The sequence below is a fragment of the Pygocentrus nattereri genome, chromosome 18 (genome assembly GCF_015220715.1).
Source record: "Pygocentrus nattereri isolate fPygNat1 chromosome 18, fPygNat1.pri, whole genome shotgun sequence".
Taxonomy (NCBI): domain Eukaryota; kingdom Metazoa; phylum Chordata; class Actinopteri; order Characiformes; family Serrasalmidae; genus Pygocentrus; species Pygocentrus nattereri.
In genome coordinates, this window is record NC_051228.1 from 11659986 (window position 1) to 11678805 (window position 18820).

The following is an 18820-nucleotide window of genomic DNA, read 5'->3' on the forward strand; positions in this document are numbered from 1 at the left end:
TCTCCCTCAGGGTGGTGGGGGGATGCTGGAGCCTATCCCAGCAGTCATCGGGTGGAAGGCAGGATACACCTTGGACAGGTCGTCAGTCCATCGCAGGGCAGACAGACAGACATACACAATCACACACACTCACACCTAGGGGCAATGTAGCATGTCCAATTGGCCTAACTGCATGTCTTTGGACTGGGGGAGGAAACCGGAGAACCTGAAGGAAACCCCTGCAGACACGTGGAGAACGTGCAATCCAAACAGAATAACAATTTATGAATATATATTAAGTAAATAAAATGTCCTGAAGATGAAGAAATCTGAAGTGGTTTATTCATAAATTACAAAAAGAGTTATATGCCCTGCTATAGCTTACACCACAGCATTTTAATAGGACTTGAACCACTGTGTTGTTGATCCTTTAGACAATATAGATTCACACTTATTCCATCAGTAATCTTCATTGCTCAAACCATTTGTTTGAGTTATGACAGTGTTGAATGTGTTGTATGTAAGTGCCATTTTTTTTTTATGATACAAATCAGATTTAAATCAAACCCAAATCATACAGACACCCGGATCATTTCAAAGGGGTCAGTGATTTTTTTAAACTATATTTTTCTGCCTTACAGTTTTATCAGGGTCACGCAAACTTACAATTTAACAACAGCTATCAAAACATAACAAGCTGAATAATGTTTGAATTAATAGAAATTTCAGTTTGTAAAAGTATTTTTAATAGCTCTTTCTAATACATTGCTCACCTTGGCACGTCTGCAGAGTGCTTTAATTGACTACATGACTTCCTCTGTATTTAGAGCATAAATGATGGGATTTAGCATTGGTGGTATGGTTTGTGTCAGGGCAGTATTGAAGATTCGTACGTTTGGATTTATAGGTGTTATATAAGCTGCAACATAAATGCTTGAAATTGGTAGATAACCTATAGCCACTAATATGAGGTGGGCCGTGCACGTTTTCATAGCTTTGATTCTTTCAAACCCACGTGACATCTTAAGCAAAGCAAAACCAATTATGAAATAAGATAAAGTTATTAATGCCAATGGAATGTAAATAACTACAGCAATACAGACAAGCCCCATTATCCTGTTCACAGAGTTATCATTACATGCTATTCTAAATATGGGACCGTTATCACAGAAATAACTGTCAACAACAATAGATCTACAGAAGGACAGTCTGGTAACCAGAGCTACAAAAAGAACAAAGATGAACACAGAGACAATCCACATAACACCAATAATCATAGTCATCGTGGCTTTGGTCACAATAGCATGGTATCTCAGAGGAAAACATATAGCAACTACTCTGTCATAAGCCAGAACAAGCAGACTAAAAGACTGCAGGGCCAAAAAGAAAAAAACAAAAAACATGTTTGCCAGACAATCTTCATAAGATATGTACTGATTCTCAAACAGAAACATGTCCACAAGCTTTGGAATGAGAGCAGAGCTTCCACCTAGATCAGACAAGGCCAGGTTAAACACAGCTATATACTTTGCTGTATGCAGAGTATGTGCCAGGTAGATGACGCCAATTATAAAAGAATTCCCCAAAACAGTCACAGCATAAACAATACACAGAAACATATAGTAGTACTTTGCATGTGGAATATTATGAAATCCATTGATGTAAAATGCAGAAGGACGAACAAATGTTGCATTTGTTGTGGAAACTGACTGCATGGAGCTTAGATTAGCTGCCATCTGCTGTTAGATCTAAAAAAGAATGGTTTTTGTTAATGGTTTGTAATGTAATAATATAAAAAATGTAACAAAATCACAGTACACACTGTACTTCAAAGCAAGCGTGTTAATTGCAAAAGAATCCTTACACAAACTACAGAAAACGACAATAATATCAAAAGAATACTATAAGGTTTTTAGGAGTTTACAAAATAATACATTATGGTTTGAAGCTCTACCTTCTGCAGATAAAATCATACATGAGCATGTCATTATGGAATCAGATAAATTTATACTGTGTCAATGGTGACATCATTCCCTGTAGCACTCCTCCTAAAGGTGTGTTTAATGGATATTATGTGACAAGAACAACGAAACTTGTAACTAGGGAAGTGAGTATCAAAGTAAAGCATAACAACTGCAGGAAGCCGCTTCATGTTTTCTGTATTTTACAGGAGGCCAGTATTTACAGATCTAAGATCACATGTTGGAACATAAACGGGCAGACTTTCTGAGAGATATTCTAGAGCTTTAAATGAGATAATTTAGAGCTTTAAAACCTAGCAACACAACTTCGTCTCACAAAATGAACATTTTAATAAGGACAGTCTGCACCCAAATCCTCTTGGGTCAAATATGATTTCATCAAACATCAAATACAGCATGACCCAGATGCATTTCAACAACTGCAGTAGCCAATGCTGCTGAGACTTAGGCCCAATCCATTTCACTGCTTGCCCCTACCACTTAGCACATGGCCCTCCAATTTGTGTTCAGGTCTACGGTTAAGGTGTCCCTCGTCTGTACAGATAGAGGGACAGGGTGAAGTGTTAGGGCTACCTCTCCTTTCAAATGCATTTTCTCACTCCAAACGGTGTGTTATGAGAAAAAAAGAAAAACCGGCAAGATGGCTGTGCAAGTGACCAAAAAAAGCCACAAATATGAATATTTTCTCCGTTAACAAATTACGATAACCACTGTTTAATCTTAGTTTTATATCGTTTCAATGTATCACAGTCCTTTTCTTCATAACAAGATTAAAAAATCGTTAGTACTATACTAATGTCTCAGTAGCTGACTAGTTAAATTTCCCATTCCACCTTAAATAGTCCATCAGTACTGACACCTGAAGCACGGGAATGCTGCTCCATTTAACATGGAACAGGAAAGTCTCCCCTCTCTGAAAGCATATGATGTCCTAAATTTAACTAAAGCCCAGCAGTGAGGTTGCTGAACTTTAGCTACCCTCCTCTGCTATCATTGCAGACTGACAGGGCTGCCAACAGAGTACTGCTAGTAGCCTGTTAATGAAGCAATGTTATTTTTTATTTGAGGGTTGTGCCATTTTGAAGGGGAAGATTTCAACCACTACCCATTGTGACTGGTTCCGAGGTAAGAAGGTGACACTTTAAAACAAAGGGTAGGGGTAAAAACAAGAAATAGGATTAGGCCTTAATCCTCACCAACCAAGTCAGCTGAATATTGTGCAGACTCACCCCCTGCAAGTTGGATTTTGAAATCTACCCCAGACTCTTTTCCAGCTTTGATAAGTAGCAGAACAACCTGGGTGTTAAACTATTCTAATTTAACCTTAGTAAAACCCTGGAGCAATACGAAATTATACACAGATGTTAATATGGCACTTGTGTAAATGTACGATCCTTCAAAAAAAGAGTCTTTCTCATAAAAGGCTTTGGTGTAATCTTCCAGTCAGTGTTCGGGACTAAATCGAGGCTAAAAACCTACTTGTTTAGTCAAGCCTTAGGTAATTAGTTTTTGCTGTTAGATAAAAGGTGCAGATCTAGGGCTTCATGGACTTAGAGTATAATGGTAAACTGGGAGCGTTGGTGCTGTCATCTTGTTGCTCTCATGCATTCGCTCAGGTTTGCTGAAGTCTCTGCTGCACTCTGTTAAAACTGTAAACTGTAATCTTTCACTGTTTACAGAACTAACTCTCTGCGTGTTTTTTTTCTTGTTGAGTTAAACAGCTGCCCATCCTGTGCCGTCTGATGCTGTTGCTTTTTCTTGATCAGGTGCCTACTGCTCACCAGCCTTCTGGCCTTCCAGTTTGACCACCTTCATGCTGTACAATGCTGTGTAAATCTCACCTTCACAAACTAACCCTTCTGATGATGCTGCTGCTGTTGCTCAGACTCAAACTCATATACATTATATTGCCAAAAGTATTCACTCACCCATCCAAATCACTGAATATAGGTGTTCCAATCACTTCCATGGCCACAGGTGTATAAAACCAAGCACCTAGGCATGCAGACTGCCTTTACAAACATATCTGAAAGAATGGGTCATTCTCAGGAGCCACCTATGCAACAAGTCCAGTCGTGAAATTTCCTCGCTACTAAATATTCCACAGTCAACTGTCAGAGGTATTATAACAAAGTGGAAGCAATTGTGAATGACAGGAACTCAGCCACAAAATGGTAGGCCAATAAAAATGACAGAGCGGAGTCAGTGGATGCTGAGTGTAAAGTTTGGTGGAGGGGGATTATGGTGTGCAGTTGTTTTTCCAGGAGTTGGGCTTGGACCCTTAGTTCCAGTCAAAGGAACTCTCCAAGAGATTTTCGACAATTTCATGCTCCCAACTTTGTGGGAACAGTTTGGGGACGGCCCCTTCCTGTTCCAACATGACTGCACACCAATGCACAAAGCAAAGTCCATAAAGACATGGTGTAGAAGAACTTGACTGGCCTGCCCTCAACCCGATAGACACCTTTGGGATGAATTAGTGCAGAGACTGCGAGCCAAGCCTTCTCATCCAACATCAGTATCTGATCTCAAAATGCACTTCTGGAAGAATGGTCAAAAAAATTCCCATAAACACACTGGAAAAACCTTGTGGAAAACCTTCCCAGGAGAGGTGAAGCTGTTATAGCTGCAAATATATATGTTCTTAACATGTTAAGACAATTGTTACCTCTAGTTCTTTTTGAAGGATAGACACCCCATACTGTTCTCCTTGTGATACCCTGGAATGGATCTACAATCATTTTTTTTCCTTCTCTTTTTCTTTTCAGGGAGACTATTCTTTTTGCATGAGCTCCGCATACAATTTCTCAAACGAAATAGTCTTCTCCCCTACAAAATCAACAAAGGTTTGGCTGGGAGTTTTCAAAAGAGATCTAAAAATTGGCCTGTAGGCAAAGTTCATAAGCCCTTAGAATTCTGGCTTTCACCTTCATATAATCTAACCAGAGAGAAGATCACACTTCTCAGGCTTTCCCATCTAGAATACACTGCAGTAACAACAACAACAACAACAACAGATCCTTAGGCCAACTAAGGGTGGTAGCAATATGCTCAAATATAGTAAAATAAGCATCTATTTTATTTTCCCTGAATGCAGGAGCAAGAAGAAACTGCTGACTAAGCACATTTGACATGCAGCATTTAGATGCAGCCCACATGCCACACGGAATGATGGCACAGAAGTTGGCCAGGTGCGGTTGCCAGAACTCAATCTGTTTACTGACATTACAGGGCCACATTTCAGCCACCCTTAAGCTACTACAGCAGAACTGACCCAAACTGTCTAAAACCACTAGTCCAAAAAAACAGGTCATTACAACACCTGCCCTATTGGGTGGGGAGAGGCTCAGGGACGTGTGGAGTTTCCCACTCTTGGATTACCAGCTGCAGACTGCTATGCTGTTGATGGGATTTGAACACATGATTTCCTGATGAAGGAGCAAATGCTTAGTCTATTGCACTACTCAGGTACTGGCATTTACAACCCTACATGTGTTTACTACACCAATAAAAAGATTTGTGTTATTTAAAATAACTAACATTGCCTGACAAAAAAGATCAGTGAATCTCTGTTTTGTTGTTTAACAAATGCAAAATTTTAAGCAGGCACAAATCATTCATCATTCAAGTAAATCTGAATTTCCTGCAAACTAGGATATGTAGTAGTGTTATTAGTACTGACACAGATTGTGTTGAATTAAGTAAAATTGGCATTTTAACCTGACATTTCTCTTTGTAGAAATAATAAAATGTCACAAAAGCTAAAATATTTTAGGTTGGATTTGTACAGTGTACTGTGCCACATATAGCTAAGATCTGAATCCTCCACAGACCTGTTGATCCCTGTTTCAAACATAAATGATTGCCACGTAGCTAATGTCAGCACTGGCAATGTTTGCCAGAAGTGGCCCAGATCTGTGTTAAGACATGTGGGCCATAAGAGCATTTTAATATGTGGGGCAATTTTGGCTCACAATAAGTATGCCAGTATCAGTCGTAGCTGCACTGCCATATTTCTGCACAGATCTGTTTTGAGATGCTAACTTAAACAACTGGCAAGATTTAGAAAGCTGCTGCTGGAACTATGTGAAAAACCAGGTCATGGACTTGGTCAGTGGTGAAGATTGCTAGGTCAGCAACAGAGCCTTGGGCTGCAGCACTGGAGCAACACGGGGAGTCAGCAGCACAACTCCAGTTCTGGAGGGCTTGTGTCCAGCACAGCTTGCTGATATACCTGTTTAAACACACATGATTGCACTCTTTGTCAGGTTTTATGAGTGGGCTTGAGTAGGGGAACTACCAAACTGTGCAGGACAATATTGTATTATATTGTAATAACACTACTTGAGAAACATAACTTATAATATAATAAAGAACTATCACAAAGAATTGCCAGAGGAGGTGTCTGTCTGCCTCCTTCTACCTTTGAATTGTATGGTTTTCATCTGCAGTCTGTGTAAGTAGGTGGAGGATGTCACACCAGCATTTTGCAGGTTGCTCATGAATTTGGCAAGTAATTCATACCACACTGCTGCATGGAGGGTATGACACAGTAGGATCATTCAAGAAAAGTTCAGTATTGAATTGGCAAGCACAGCAGTAAACTTTATTATGTGGACAGAGAATTCTCCCTGAAAAAGATTCAGATGTAGGTTGTTCTATGTTGTGCCCTTTTCAGTTCATAGATGTTCGATCACAATTCTTTATACTTCAGTTTGATTAAATCAGGGCTCAGAAATGCAATAAAAAGAAACTGATTTGCCCTGAGCAGAATCAGTATTTTTCATAATTCTGTTCACCTTGCTTTGAATTCCAACACAGTGTTCCTGTAACAGTCAGAGGTTTATGCTAAAATGTTCATAGTAAGCCCGATTTACCTGGGTTCACCCTTTAGCCTAGTAGACATGGCCCTCAAAAGGCTGGAGATGATACACTTGCCCCTTTCAGGTACTGTCAGTTAGCTATAGAGATGCTGCAAAGCATATATAAAATGCAAGCATGAGAGACCCAAATACATTTGAGAGTTGGAGGTATGAAAAATAATAAGCTAGTTCAAATTCTTTCTAAGCTATGCATAAAATACATAATTACCCAGAGACACTGGATTTCTAATTTCTGTCTCAGAGCAGTTAAGGATGATTAACTTTCATTCGTTTCAAGTTCTCAACTGCTAAGGTAACAACTCACATTTGTCTATTTATGGCCTGAGGATTGCCTGCCCTTTCGGTGTAAACTTCAAGCCACCTGATCTATGGATGTTTTTAAAATACTGTACAGTAATAGTGTAATTTGTTTGCCAACCAGCTACATTAGGCTAACAGTGAAATATTGCCAGAAACCAATTTAAACCTGGTAGTGGCTCATGGGAACATCCATATGTAAACCGTACATGGGCTTCGAGTGAGTGAGTGAATGAATGAATGAATCAATCAATCGATCGATCAGCAGAATAGGCACTCAAGCCACAAACCAGCTGTGAAAAATTTGGGAATGAAAGACAAAGTAACATCCAGATCATTACTCATCTCTTTGGCAGTTTGTATTGATCCACACCACCAACAATGACAATTGTATCATTATATTTTTATTTGGCATCCCTCTGGAATGGGTTGAGATACATATTCTTCTCCTTTCAGGACAAGACTGAAACACCTCAATAAAACAGCAGTATCTTTAATCTCATGCAGTGTGTGCACATCCGTACCAATTAAACAGGTATGGTGGAACTATCCTATAATGCAGTGTGTCGTAATAAAAGGTGTAATGAAAAGTGACTGCATTTCTTATGTGCAAAGCTAACAACAACAACAACAACAATAATAACTAGATGTGCATTTCCTGAAGGAACTGCAAGAGTGCTTGAAAAGAGCTGCAAGTGTGTGTGTGTTTGTGTGTATTTATGTGTAGGTGAACAACACCTCCTTAGGTGTGTGTGTATGTGTGTGTGTGTGTGTGTGTGTGTGTGTGTGTGTGTGTGAGAGGGAGAGAGGTGTGTTTGGGGGGCGGGGGGAGAGTCATTCAAATAAGCTGTCACTCTGTTATTATGCAGTTCTTAGTGGAGAAGCCTTGTTTGAGTCCGATGTGCACCCTCTGAACAAACAGTCATAACTCGGGAAATGTTTACTCTATCGCTTAACTGGATAGATGGTGTGAGATAAGACCCATTGAGGATTATTTTGGTGTAACGTTGTGTGTATTGAGAAGAAAATGTCTGAGTTATGTCAAGTTACACACAGAGAAAATCTTGAAATAAGCAGATTCTGATTTTGAGAAATTTACATGGGAATGAATGGGCAGTTTTCTGTGCCTAGTGCCAAACAAATGCTCATAACTCTAAAGCTAATTGATAAAATGGTGAGATATTTTGAGGTTTCAGAAAGGACACGTTTCTCTACCATTTAAACTGAAATGGAGTTTCTAGGTGAAAGTTTAAGGATTTTAAAGCAGATTTCCTGCGTGACAGCTGTGTCTGTGAGACTGAGTGGCCTGCACTGACATCATCGATGTCAGTTAGAATGTGAAGTTCTGAACATTCCGCCATTCATTCTTATGGGAGGTTTTTAACTTTTAAACTTAATTTTGTTAAAAACTACCAATCCGGTCAACTCCAAAAATACATAGCACAAGTCACAGCGCCGAGACCTTCGACACGCAGTTTGAACTGAGTCTGTACGTTAAGCGGTTTGGGCTGTATAAATCGCAGAAAAGTGTGGAAGAAGAATAAGAAGAAGTATGAGAGATAACAATAGAGCACTTTTCAAGCACTCTAATAATAGACGCAGCAGTTATATTAAGTCTATTAAATCCGCTTGGCCCTTTTTACAAAGAGCCAATAATCCAACTATCGTCTCAGTAAACCTAAAAATATTATTCATTCTATCGCTCAGTGACGTCACTGCCGAAGCTTCGGGAAACGCGGTGGTGGGGACGTTCACAGCGCTGTGCTGCGCAGTTTGGTTCATGAAAGCTGCAACACTGCCACCTAGCGTATCCGCGTAGCTCTGGGCGTGTTCATGCCTCTGAACTTCCTGTCCTCCCTTGAAATTCCTCCCCTGGCAGCGCCTGACAAACCTGGAACCGATAGTCAACATATATGTAAAAGTATGACTAGCTAGCTAACCTTCTTGTAAGTACAAAAGCATTTTATGTGGTATATTCAGATCTTCGGATGTTGCAATGCTGATGATTTTTTTGCTCACAGTGATTTCATTTGGAAGTTGATTTGGTAGATAGGTTAGCTAGTTTAGCTGTCTTGCTAAGGCAGCTGTCTGTAGTTTTACAACTTACAAGTCGCTGTGAGCGAAATTGTCTTATGTAGATCTCGAAGGTTCGTTTCTTTAGTAGCTAACTTAGGTTAGATAGATAGATAGATAGATAGTTGATGTAAAGTCTGAAGGAACATAATGTGATGTTTTTGTGAACATTTCTGACATTTGTGGAAAGTCGGTTAGCTGTTGGGACATTTGAGCTGGTCTCCAAGAGTATAAGCCTAGAATAAAGGTTAGATCAAGTGTCCCCCCAACCCATTCACCTCTAAATGTCAAACTGGGGAGACAGTAACCAACCGTTATGTTTACTGCCTCAAAACTGGATACATTCACTAATTCCCTAACCCGTATGGGAACAGTGTATGCTGTTTTGATCTTATGTACTATGTTTCTCAGGTAGTCAGACTAATTACTTAATACAGAATCAGAATTTTATTTTTATTCTGGGGTTAGACAGCTAAAACATTCTCTCTCACAGTTAAATATACGTACTAACACAATAACAGCCAGAGACAGAAAGCGCACAGAGTCAGGCTGTGTTCTAATGCTGCAGCTAGCTGAAAATGTATTTTTGCAAATGCCTTCTTATGACAGGGACACAGCATCTGTAATGTTTTCTTACAGCCCAACTCTTTTATTAATTATTGTGAGTGGCATGCTGTTTTGGGCAGTTTCTCATGTTTTATCTGTGCACTGTGTGTGGGTGACTGACTGTTTTAGCTTCACTGCTACCACACCACACACACAGTGTGGTCAGATTACCTTTTAGACTGAAAAACAAATATGAACAGTACATAATTACTGGTCAGGGGGAGCACTTATTCTTATGGGTTGACACCTGTATGACTGTTTTTCACGAATATAATGTTTATCGTTATAAGCGACTGTTAAGTTAGTGTAAATGTGAAAATATCAGCTGCTTGGCATGTTATTGAGGCATTAATATTAATTAAATTAATTAATATCCGTTGGCCAATACCATCATCAGCGTTGAAGTAAATCTTTTGGACCTCTCAGTGAAAGCATTACCAATTTGTTCTCCTATCTCCTGCCTAGATCTGAACCAAAATGGCATCTTCTCCTTCACCCTCATCCCATGACCGCAGCAGACCCGAAGATGAAAAAGATCCAGTGGACCAGATGATCAGCAGGACTGGCTGCTCTGCACTGCACTATGCAATCCAGGATTGCATGGCAGAACACCAAGACTGGAGAAAGTGCCAGAAACAGGTTAAGGACTTTAAAGACTGCATGATGTCATTCCAGAATGCTCGTAAAGAGCAGCTGCTAAGGAAAAGACCTTCAGCCACTGAGTCAGCCTGAAAAAAGCAAAAAAAGGCCTCTGACAGTCTCCAGTTGGGACATGGATGAGACATCATATTGTAAAGTCTCAATGAATAAATCTTGGACAGTTCAGCAATGATATTATTTTATTCTGTGTCCTCAAATGGAACTACAGTTATTCTCTAGAACAATTCAGATACCAGCTTGAATGTTCTATTGTTGTACCTCATTAAAAAAAAAAAAACTTTTTAAAATACTGTTTTAATAACAGTAGCCCAATATATTTGGTAATGAGTTGCCTCACTTTTCAAAAATAAAATATAGATGATATACACACTGTTGTTGAGAACATACAATAGCTAATAACCAAATGATGTCAGAGCTGCATTGTTAACACTAAGAAATATTATGTGTGGACCCTAATGTGAGCTGGGAGATGCAGGTTTTCTATGGCCACAGAAATAGATAAAATTATATAAAAAGAAGGACTGTCAAACAACAAGAGAGGGAGAGGATCAGAGCAGCAGTAACCAAAGAGAAGATCCACATAACCTCAAATTTCTAAATATCTTAAAAACTATTCTGCCTATGCTATACTTGAGCAGGAAGATTAACATAGGTAAATAGTTTGTGATGGAGCAGAGTGTGTTTTCCTTGCATTTGGAAGAATCGATATAATAAAGCAATAAAATGTACACCCTAGCATGAGACCAGAAGTGCAGGTTTTCATGTTTTTTGTGTTTTAACAGTATCACCACTGTTAAAAAACAGCATTTTTGATCAAGTAGAGTCACTAACCAGGGCAGTGGCATTTTTTTAACAGTGTAATTGCACAACCTTGCTGTCTGGTTATTACCCACTATTTGCCAGCAGCATCTATGATTATTCAGTTTACTGTTTGTGGTACACACATTCTGAAACGTGGGCCAGGGCTGGCATATTAGTTCAGACCTTTGGGCTCTGTTAGCACTGGTCATTGTTCAGCACTGTGAATGAAGGTTTTCATTGAGGATAATTTTTGATCAAGGTTTTTTAAATGCTGAAGAACTGTTTTTTAGCAAAGCACTAGTCAAGTGAATTCCTTTTCCATCAGATCAATTGGCTTAGCTCATATATAAGAGTGAGCTTCTTTTTAGAATACATCCCTTTTAAATGTTTGAAAAGGCAGCCACTGTAATTAATGAAAATATTAATAAAAAAAAGTTGTTTCAACTTACCATGCTCACATGTGATCTGTTTCAACACTACATATATCTATTTACTCATATCTATAAAATGTAATATAAAAACCATTAATTTTACAGGGGAAAAATGTCCTTTTTTATTTCTGCATATTTCAATCATTGATATGTATTCAAAGTTGTTTGGAGTGATTTGATGTGAAATGTTTCACTGTAGAGAAACTATTTTTTTTTACATTGCTGTTATTAAGAACCAGGTATAGCAGTGTCTATAACAAAAATATAGCCATTTAATTTACTATCCAAAACCACTAGTGGACTTGTACCTACCTTCTGAATTCTTAAATGTAATATTTAAGATGGTAAAATAGTGACAGATGCCACCTTAAAAATTTTTCTCTGGTGACTTAAAATAGAGAAAGTCTTAATAATGCATTTTAGACCAGACCTTATAAAATCATGAAAGGTATGATAATGTGAGTTATAAATTATGCTGAAAATAAAATACATTCACATCTATCTATAGCTGAATTATTCAACAATAACTCATCCTTGGCATTTTTTGAAAAAAGTCTAGCCTACAGTGTTCAGTGATAGTGCCCTGTGATGGATTGGCGACCTGTTAGATAATGTGTGTGTGTGTGTTTCCGTCTTTTCCACAGGGATAACATGTAATCAGTATTCTAAGATTTTTCAAAGATAATGATTCAGCCAAGCTGGTACAAACCTGAAGATGGTCACATTTTGTAGGACCTTTTAAAGGCAATCATCCTTTAGATGGAAGACCTTCAATTGTCCAAAATCCATAATCCAGTTAGAATGGTTGCTTCTCTCACGACTATGAACCTGTACAAGAAATAAATCCTAACAAATATCCCATGGTTTAATGTTTTAATGTGCTTATGCTACCAAGGTTGAGGCTGGTGCGTGATCTAGCACTGAAAACTTGATAGCAAGCAGCACCTTTGACTTTGAGAAAAGGCTATTTTATGGAGAAGCAGCAGAGACATATGTAAGTGTAATAGGAGCAAACTGAGTTCAACATGTGATGCAGAGAACTTCTGCCTCAAACTATTTTAAAACCTCAGTCTTCCTACAAGGGTTCAGAAACATTTGAAAGATTCAGGATTGTCTGTCTTTTCTACCATCCTTAGTGATAACTGTAAACTGAACATCAAGTATTTTTTCCTAAAATTGTTCTTGAAAAAAGGTGCTAAGGAAAAGTGTAAATCATTTTCATGACATGTTCTTAAACTAGAGAATTGTGCACACCTTTGTGCTCTTGAGTGTGTAAATTCTGTTTTTACCTGAGAACAAATTCCAAATAAGAAAACATTGGTTGGTGAACGACCACATCATCATCATAAACAGCAATAAAATTGAACACTTGTGTTTATGCTGCCTAGGCTACACACAGTGGAGAGTGAAACTAGCATTGGGCCTCATTCATCAACCCTTCTTACAAAGAAATTTCTGCTTAAAACTCACGCAGTTTTCACAAAGATTCTGACTGCCACTGACATTTTCTTATTTGGGATTTGTTAATAGGTAAGAACAGTATCTTGGCACAGTCAATGGTTGACTTGTGAAAAATTACAAATTGTACTACTTCTGCAATACTAACAATTTGATTGCCATATGCACCTATAAAAAAAAGTGGTCATCCTCAATGGAATTTGTCATTCAAAATTTTGTTTTCTATGGTGAGCAATGGTAGCAAAAAAAAAGCACCAGAGATTGTGGGATAGCCAGAACTGACTAAGAAAAGATAAGTTTCTTGCCAGAGTCTGTTGCTTGAGCACAGTGAGGATGTGTCCACATAGTTACCACAAGGAAAATTAATAACTGCTGCTATTAGCTTTTCCAAAGGGGAGTAGCAATAAATAAATAAACTATGATATATGGTATATATTATGAGAGTAGCCTACTTGAGAAGAGAAGATTTATTTGAAATTTATTTGAAATCAACGACTGGTTAATAGTTTAACTCATGTCCTGTGTTGTAGACACATTCAGGTGGAGAGGCACTGGCGGAGGAAGCAAAAGGAGAATTCTGTGCCACCTGAGTTGAACAGTCAGTCAGTTTTGCTCATTAAAAAGAATCCACTCAAAGATAATTATTAATTCATGTACCATGATCTGCATCATCATGACTGAGGTTTGCCAAAAGACCTAGAAAATAAAAAATGTTTTTGAAATTTATCTTGCCCAAAACCATGGACTTTGTCAGGCTAAACGACTTATTTTAATAATTGAAATAGTAATAATTAAACATAACTGAAAATCCCACAATTATTTCTCTCAAAAGGCCATTTTTTCAGTTAGTGTGTCAATTTCTTGCAGTCTTTTTTCACAGATCTTTCCACTGCAGAGATCACCCTGGTTTGTTTGAAGAGCACTTTAATACACTGTAATATTTCCTCTGTTTTAAGAGTATATATGATGGGGTTTAACATGGGTGGAATGGTTTGTGTCAGAGCAGTATTGATTATTCTGACGTTTGCACTTATAGGAATTGTAAAAGCTGCAGTGTAAACACCAATAATTGGCAGATAAAACATGGCCACTAATATGACATGAGAGGTGCAGGTTTTTATAGCTTTGATTTGCTCAACACCATGTGAGATCTTCTGTAATGCAAAACCAATACAAACCAATACAAAACCAATACAAACGACCCACCACCAATGGGAGGGGCAGTTGTAGGGGTTCGGTGCTTTGTGGATCGGGCAGTATCCGAAGGTGTGGGCCTTGGCGTTCTGATCCTTGGTTGCTGAAACTGGCTTTTGGAACTTGGAATGTTACCTCACTGGTGGGGAAGGAGTCTGAGTTGGTGCGCGAGGTTGAGAGATACTGGCTAGATATAGTTGGGCTCACCTCAACACACAGCTTGGGCTCTGGATCCAATCTCCTTGAGAGGGGCTGGACTTTATTTTTTTCTGGAGTTGCCCATGGTGAGAGGCGGCGGGCAGGTGTGGGCTTTCTCCTAGCCCCTCAACTCGGCGCCTGTATGTTGGGGTTTTCTCCGGTGGACGAGAGGATAGCTTCCCTATGCCTTCGGGTTGGGGAACAGGTCCTGACTGTTGTCTGTGCTTATGCACCGAACAGCAGTTCAGAGTACCCAGCCTTCTTAGAGTCCTTGGGAAGGGTGCTTGAAAGTACTCCACCTGGAGACTCTATTGTCCTACTGGGGGACTTCAACGCTCACGTGGGCAATGACAGCGAGACCTGGAGGGGTGTGATTGGGAGGAATGGCCTCTCTGATCTGAACCTGAGTGGTGTTCAGTTTTTGGACTTCTGTGCAAACCACAGTTTGTCCATCACAAACACCATGTTTGAACACAAGGATGTCCATAAGCATGGTGCCAGGACACCCAGGCCGCAGTTCAATGATTGACTTTGTAGTCATGTCATCGGACTTGCGGCCATGTGTTTTGGACACTCGGGTAAAGAGAGGAGCTGAGCTGTCAACTGATCACCACCTGGTGGTGAGTTGGATCAGGTGGTGGGGGAAGATGCCGGTCAGACCAGGCAAACCCAAACGTATAGTCAGGGTTTGCTGGGAACGTCTGGCAGAAGAACCTGTCAGATTGATCTTCAGAACTTTGACCAGATATCGGGGGAGGTGTGGGACATTGTGAGCCATTGCCAGACACTGTTGGGTCAAGCAATGAGTGAGCTGCTCCCTCTACTGACCAAACCTTATAGCATTAACATTACAATGACTGGAGAAAATATAATGTGAATGACACAAAACACCTTTATTTTTGAAGACAGTAGAATGATTGTGACTGTTGTATTATGTTCCTAAACTAACACATTTTAATATATAAATAATATATATATATATATATATATATATATATATATATATATAAAAAGCACTATATTATGTGCTTGTGCAATAGCTGTCTTTTGTATTTATTATTTTTTGGGCAGTGTCAGTAGAATGAAACAAAAACACTCTGTATATATATTTTAAAATGGAATGAGGTATATTTGTTTATATAAATATGCTTGTAAAGTAAGTACATCCAGTTTGTACTGGATGTTCAAAAATAGTTAAAATCATTGTTCTTCAATGTTCTTCATTGATAATTTCTTATTATTTATTATTCTGACAATATTATAGTTTTTTTTTATTACTGGTGTGTCTACAACTCAGGACATGAATGAAACTGTCAGTCATCATCAATTAAAAATAAATCTCTAATAAATTCTATTCTGAAGTAGGCTATTCTCGTAGACTTAAAAAGCTCAGTATAGTTTAGTGTATGTTGGCTGGCTATATAAGCTATCACCCAACAAAAAATGCATTAGCCTTCTATAATTGTGATTCAGTACTGTTTTTGACTCACCCGGAACACCAACAATGTCAAATGCTTTGTCTTTGTATTCATTAGGTTTTGGATTGTACAGAGCGAGGAGCCCAGGCATAGCTGTTATTAATTGTCTTTGCAGGCACATACACAAAATCCACAGTTACTTTTATCTGAAGTAGGAGTAAGTGATGTATGGCTTGGCACATGTAATTTGCAGTTTCATGCATTTTTTGCTTCTACCAACTGAAAATTAATCCTGCTATATAACGATCCAAAATTTCGCCCTCATTCATTTTCTACAGGGAGACGCAAAAAAACTGAAAATTGACCAGAGATTGTGGGATAGCCAGCCGCACATATCTGAATGACATAGAAGGAGAATAAATAAATGCTGCAATTAGCTTTTTCAACTGACGTTTGCAAAAAATAACATGTTTACAAGACTTGCCCATTTGAGAAGAGAATTTATTTAAAATGTATTTGAAATCCACGTTTATGTAATAGTATAACTTGTATCCTGTGTTGTAGATAGACATGCCCCTCAAGTGCTGAGGCACTGGTGAAGAGAGCAGAAGGAAAATTTCATGCCACATGCAAGCTGCATACTGGTGGCATTGTATAATACAGTAGGATGCAGATTCTACAAGCTCTGCTCATTTAGACACCTTTTTCTTAGTTGGAAAACATTCAACTTCAGCTGGAAAAGCTGTATTCATCAGGTGTCACTTTTCACAAAGTAACCAATCAAAACAAGAGGGCAGGAAAAATGCAGGGTCAAACAGTATTGCTCACAAAAAAGAATCCACTCAAAGCTAAAATTTCACTGTTATCTGTACCATGTACTGCATTAACATCACTGAGGTTTGCCAAAACACCTTGGAATAGATGACGTGTGCCCTTATTTTCACTTAGTTTTGGTGTTTAAGGCACAAGCTAATGTTCCTAAAGTTTACATGGGCTGAATAGGAAGAATAAAAATGGTGAACTTTTTTCTCTAAGGAGAAGCACAAGAAGTGTTAATTTCCTTAGTTGGTTCATGTGTAATGTGGTGATGAACTTTTCCTTCTCCCCATTGCAAAACTTGTCACAGGTGGATTCCTCACAACTTCCAATTGAATAATTGAAATACCAAAAGAAATGCACAAGATATATCATCATAAAATAAATGATCTTAGTGCATTATTTATGCTATTTTCTAGCATATATAAGCTACTGTTACATTTTTTCTTTGTAATATTTAATTATTTTTACAAAACAACAGGACTGTGTCTTTTCTAGATACAGGAAACCATGCAAATGAAAAAACCTTAAGCTTTGTGCCTGATGTGTCTAGCCACATCTTTAGTATTGTCTAAAATGTATTGCAATCTAGGGTTTTCTCTCAAAAGGTATTTTTTTTCAGTTAGTGTGTTATTTCAGTTCCTTGCAGTCTTTTTCACAGCTCTGTCCTTTGCAGGGTTCACTTGTAGAGTTCGTTTGTAGAGTACTTTAATAGCCTGTAGTACCTCCTCTGTTTTTAGTGTATATATGATGGGGTTTAACATGGATGGAATTGTTTGTGTCAAAGCAGTATTGATTATTCTGACATTTGTACTCATAGGTATAAAACCTATAGTATAAACACTAATAATTGGTAGATAGAACATGGCCACTAATATCACATGGGAGATGCAGGTTTTCATTGCTTTGCTTTGCTCAGCTCCATGTGAGATGTTCTGTAATGCAAAACCAATACAAACATATGAGAGGGCTATTAATATCAGTGGAAAGTAAAGCAATGCAGCAGTTAAGACATTGCCAATTATGAAATTCATGGAGTAATCATTACAGGCTAGGTAAAAAAGACCATGATCACAGAAATAGCTGTCAACTGTAGTGGATCTACAGAAGGACAATCTGGTAATTAGAGCTACCATCAGCGTAATGACACTCAGAGAGAAAATCCACATAGCACCAATGATCAAAGTCATTGCAGTGTTGGTGAGAATAGCATGATACCTTAATGGAAAACATATAGCAATCAGCCTGTCATAGGCCATAGCAAGCAGAGTAAGAGACTGCATGGTCATAAAGACATAAACAAAAAACATGTTTCCTAGACAGGCTTCATAAGATATGTACTGATTCTCAACCAGAAACATGTCCAGAACCTTTGGAATGAGAGCAGAGCTTCCACACAGATCACACAAGGCCAGGTTGAAGACAGCTATATATTTAGCAGTGTGTAAGCTGCGTGCCAGATATATGGTGCCCATTATGAAGAAATTCCCTAAAACAGTCACTGCATAAACAATGCACAGAAACACATAGAAGTACTTTGCATGTGGGACATTGTAAAGTCCAATGAGATAAAAGCTGGAGGGACGAATAAACGTTGCATTTGATAATGAAACTGACTGCATGGAAGTCAAGCCAACAGACATCTGGCTTCAAAACCTGTTAGAAGGAATAGTTTGCATTAATTCATTCATTTCTTGTTTAAATACATGTATAAATAATTTCAAAAATCATTTCAGTACAGTATCAATCACACAAAAACAATAATACTTCTGTAGAATATTAATGAAAAAAGTTATAGAAGAATGAAATCACAATTCTAGTGTATCATTTGCATAACTGATACTGTACCTTCTGCAGTTGAGAAAGAATGACAGCATATCTGTGAAGATCAGTTATATTTGTGTTTGGTCTCTGGTGACATCATTCCCTACAGCACTGCTCCTCAGTAGAACTGAAAAAGGCTCTGCATAAATTTCTGCAGCCACATTTGTAATGAAAAGTGTCAGACAACAAATTAAGCAATC

General features: G+C 38.4%; 3 protein-coding genes across 3 annotated transcripts; 1 reads left to right on the forward strand and 2 right to left on the reverse strand.

The window, feature by feature from the left end:
- Positions 1-782: 782 nt before the first annotated feature.
- On the reverse strand, positions 783-1715 carry LOC108410527 (olfactory receptor 1-like). Its single transcript, XM_017681650.2, has one exon. The coding sequence runs from the start codon at positions 1713-1715 to the stop codon at positions 783-785; it is 933 nt and encodes a 310-aa protein (XP_017537139.2).
- Positions 1716-8970: 7255 nt separating this feature from the next.
- LOC108410531 (cytochrome c oxidase assembly factor 4 homolog, mitochondrial) lies at positions 8971-11729 on the forward strand. The gene is made up of 2 exons (XM_017681654.1): positions 8971-9087; positions 10286-11729. Exon 2 carries the CDS (start codon positions 10298-10300, stop codon positions 10550-10552), a length of 255 nt encoding a protein of 84 aa, XP_017537143.1. The 5' UTR covers positions 8971-9087; positions 10286-10297; the 3' UTR covers positions 10553-11729.
- A 2286-nt stretch (positions 11730-14015) lies between these two features.
- LOC108410528 (olfactory receptor 1496-like) lies at positions 14016-18439 on the reverse strand. Its single transcript, XM_017681651.1, has 2 exons — positions 17626-18439; positions 14016-14218 (listed from the first exon to the last, which is right to left on the reverse strand). Exons 1-2 carry the CDS (start codon positions 18437-18439, stop codon positions 14016-14018), a joined length of 1017 nt encoding a protein of 338 aa, XP_017537140.1.
- Positions 18440-18820: the final 381 nt, after the last annotated feature.

Excerpts from the sequence above, each read along its gene's own strand:
- LOC108410528 (XM_017681651.1), bottom strand. The coding sequence starts at position 18,439 with ATGTCTGTTGGCTTGACTTCCATGCAGTCAGTTTCATTATCAAATGCA. Across the intron at positions 14,219-17,625 it reads TATTAGTGTTTATACTATAG|CTTTTACAATTCCTATAAGT; the intron begins GTTTTATACCTA and ends TTTACACTGCAG.
- LOC108410527 (XM_017681650.2), bottom strand. The coding sequence starts at position 1,715 with ATGGCAGCTAATCTAAGCTCCATGCAGTCAGTTTCCACAACAAATGCA.
- LOC108410531 (XM_017681654.1), top strand. The coding sequence starts at position 10,298 with ATGGCATCTTCTCCTTCACCCTCATCCCATGACCGCAGCAGACCCGAA.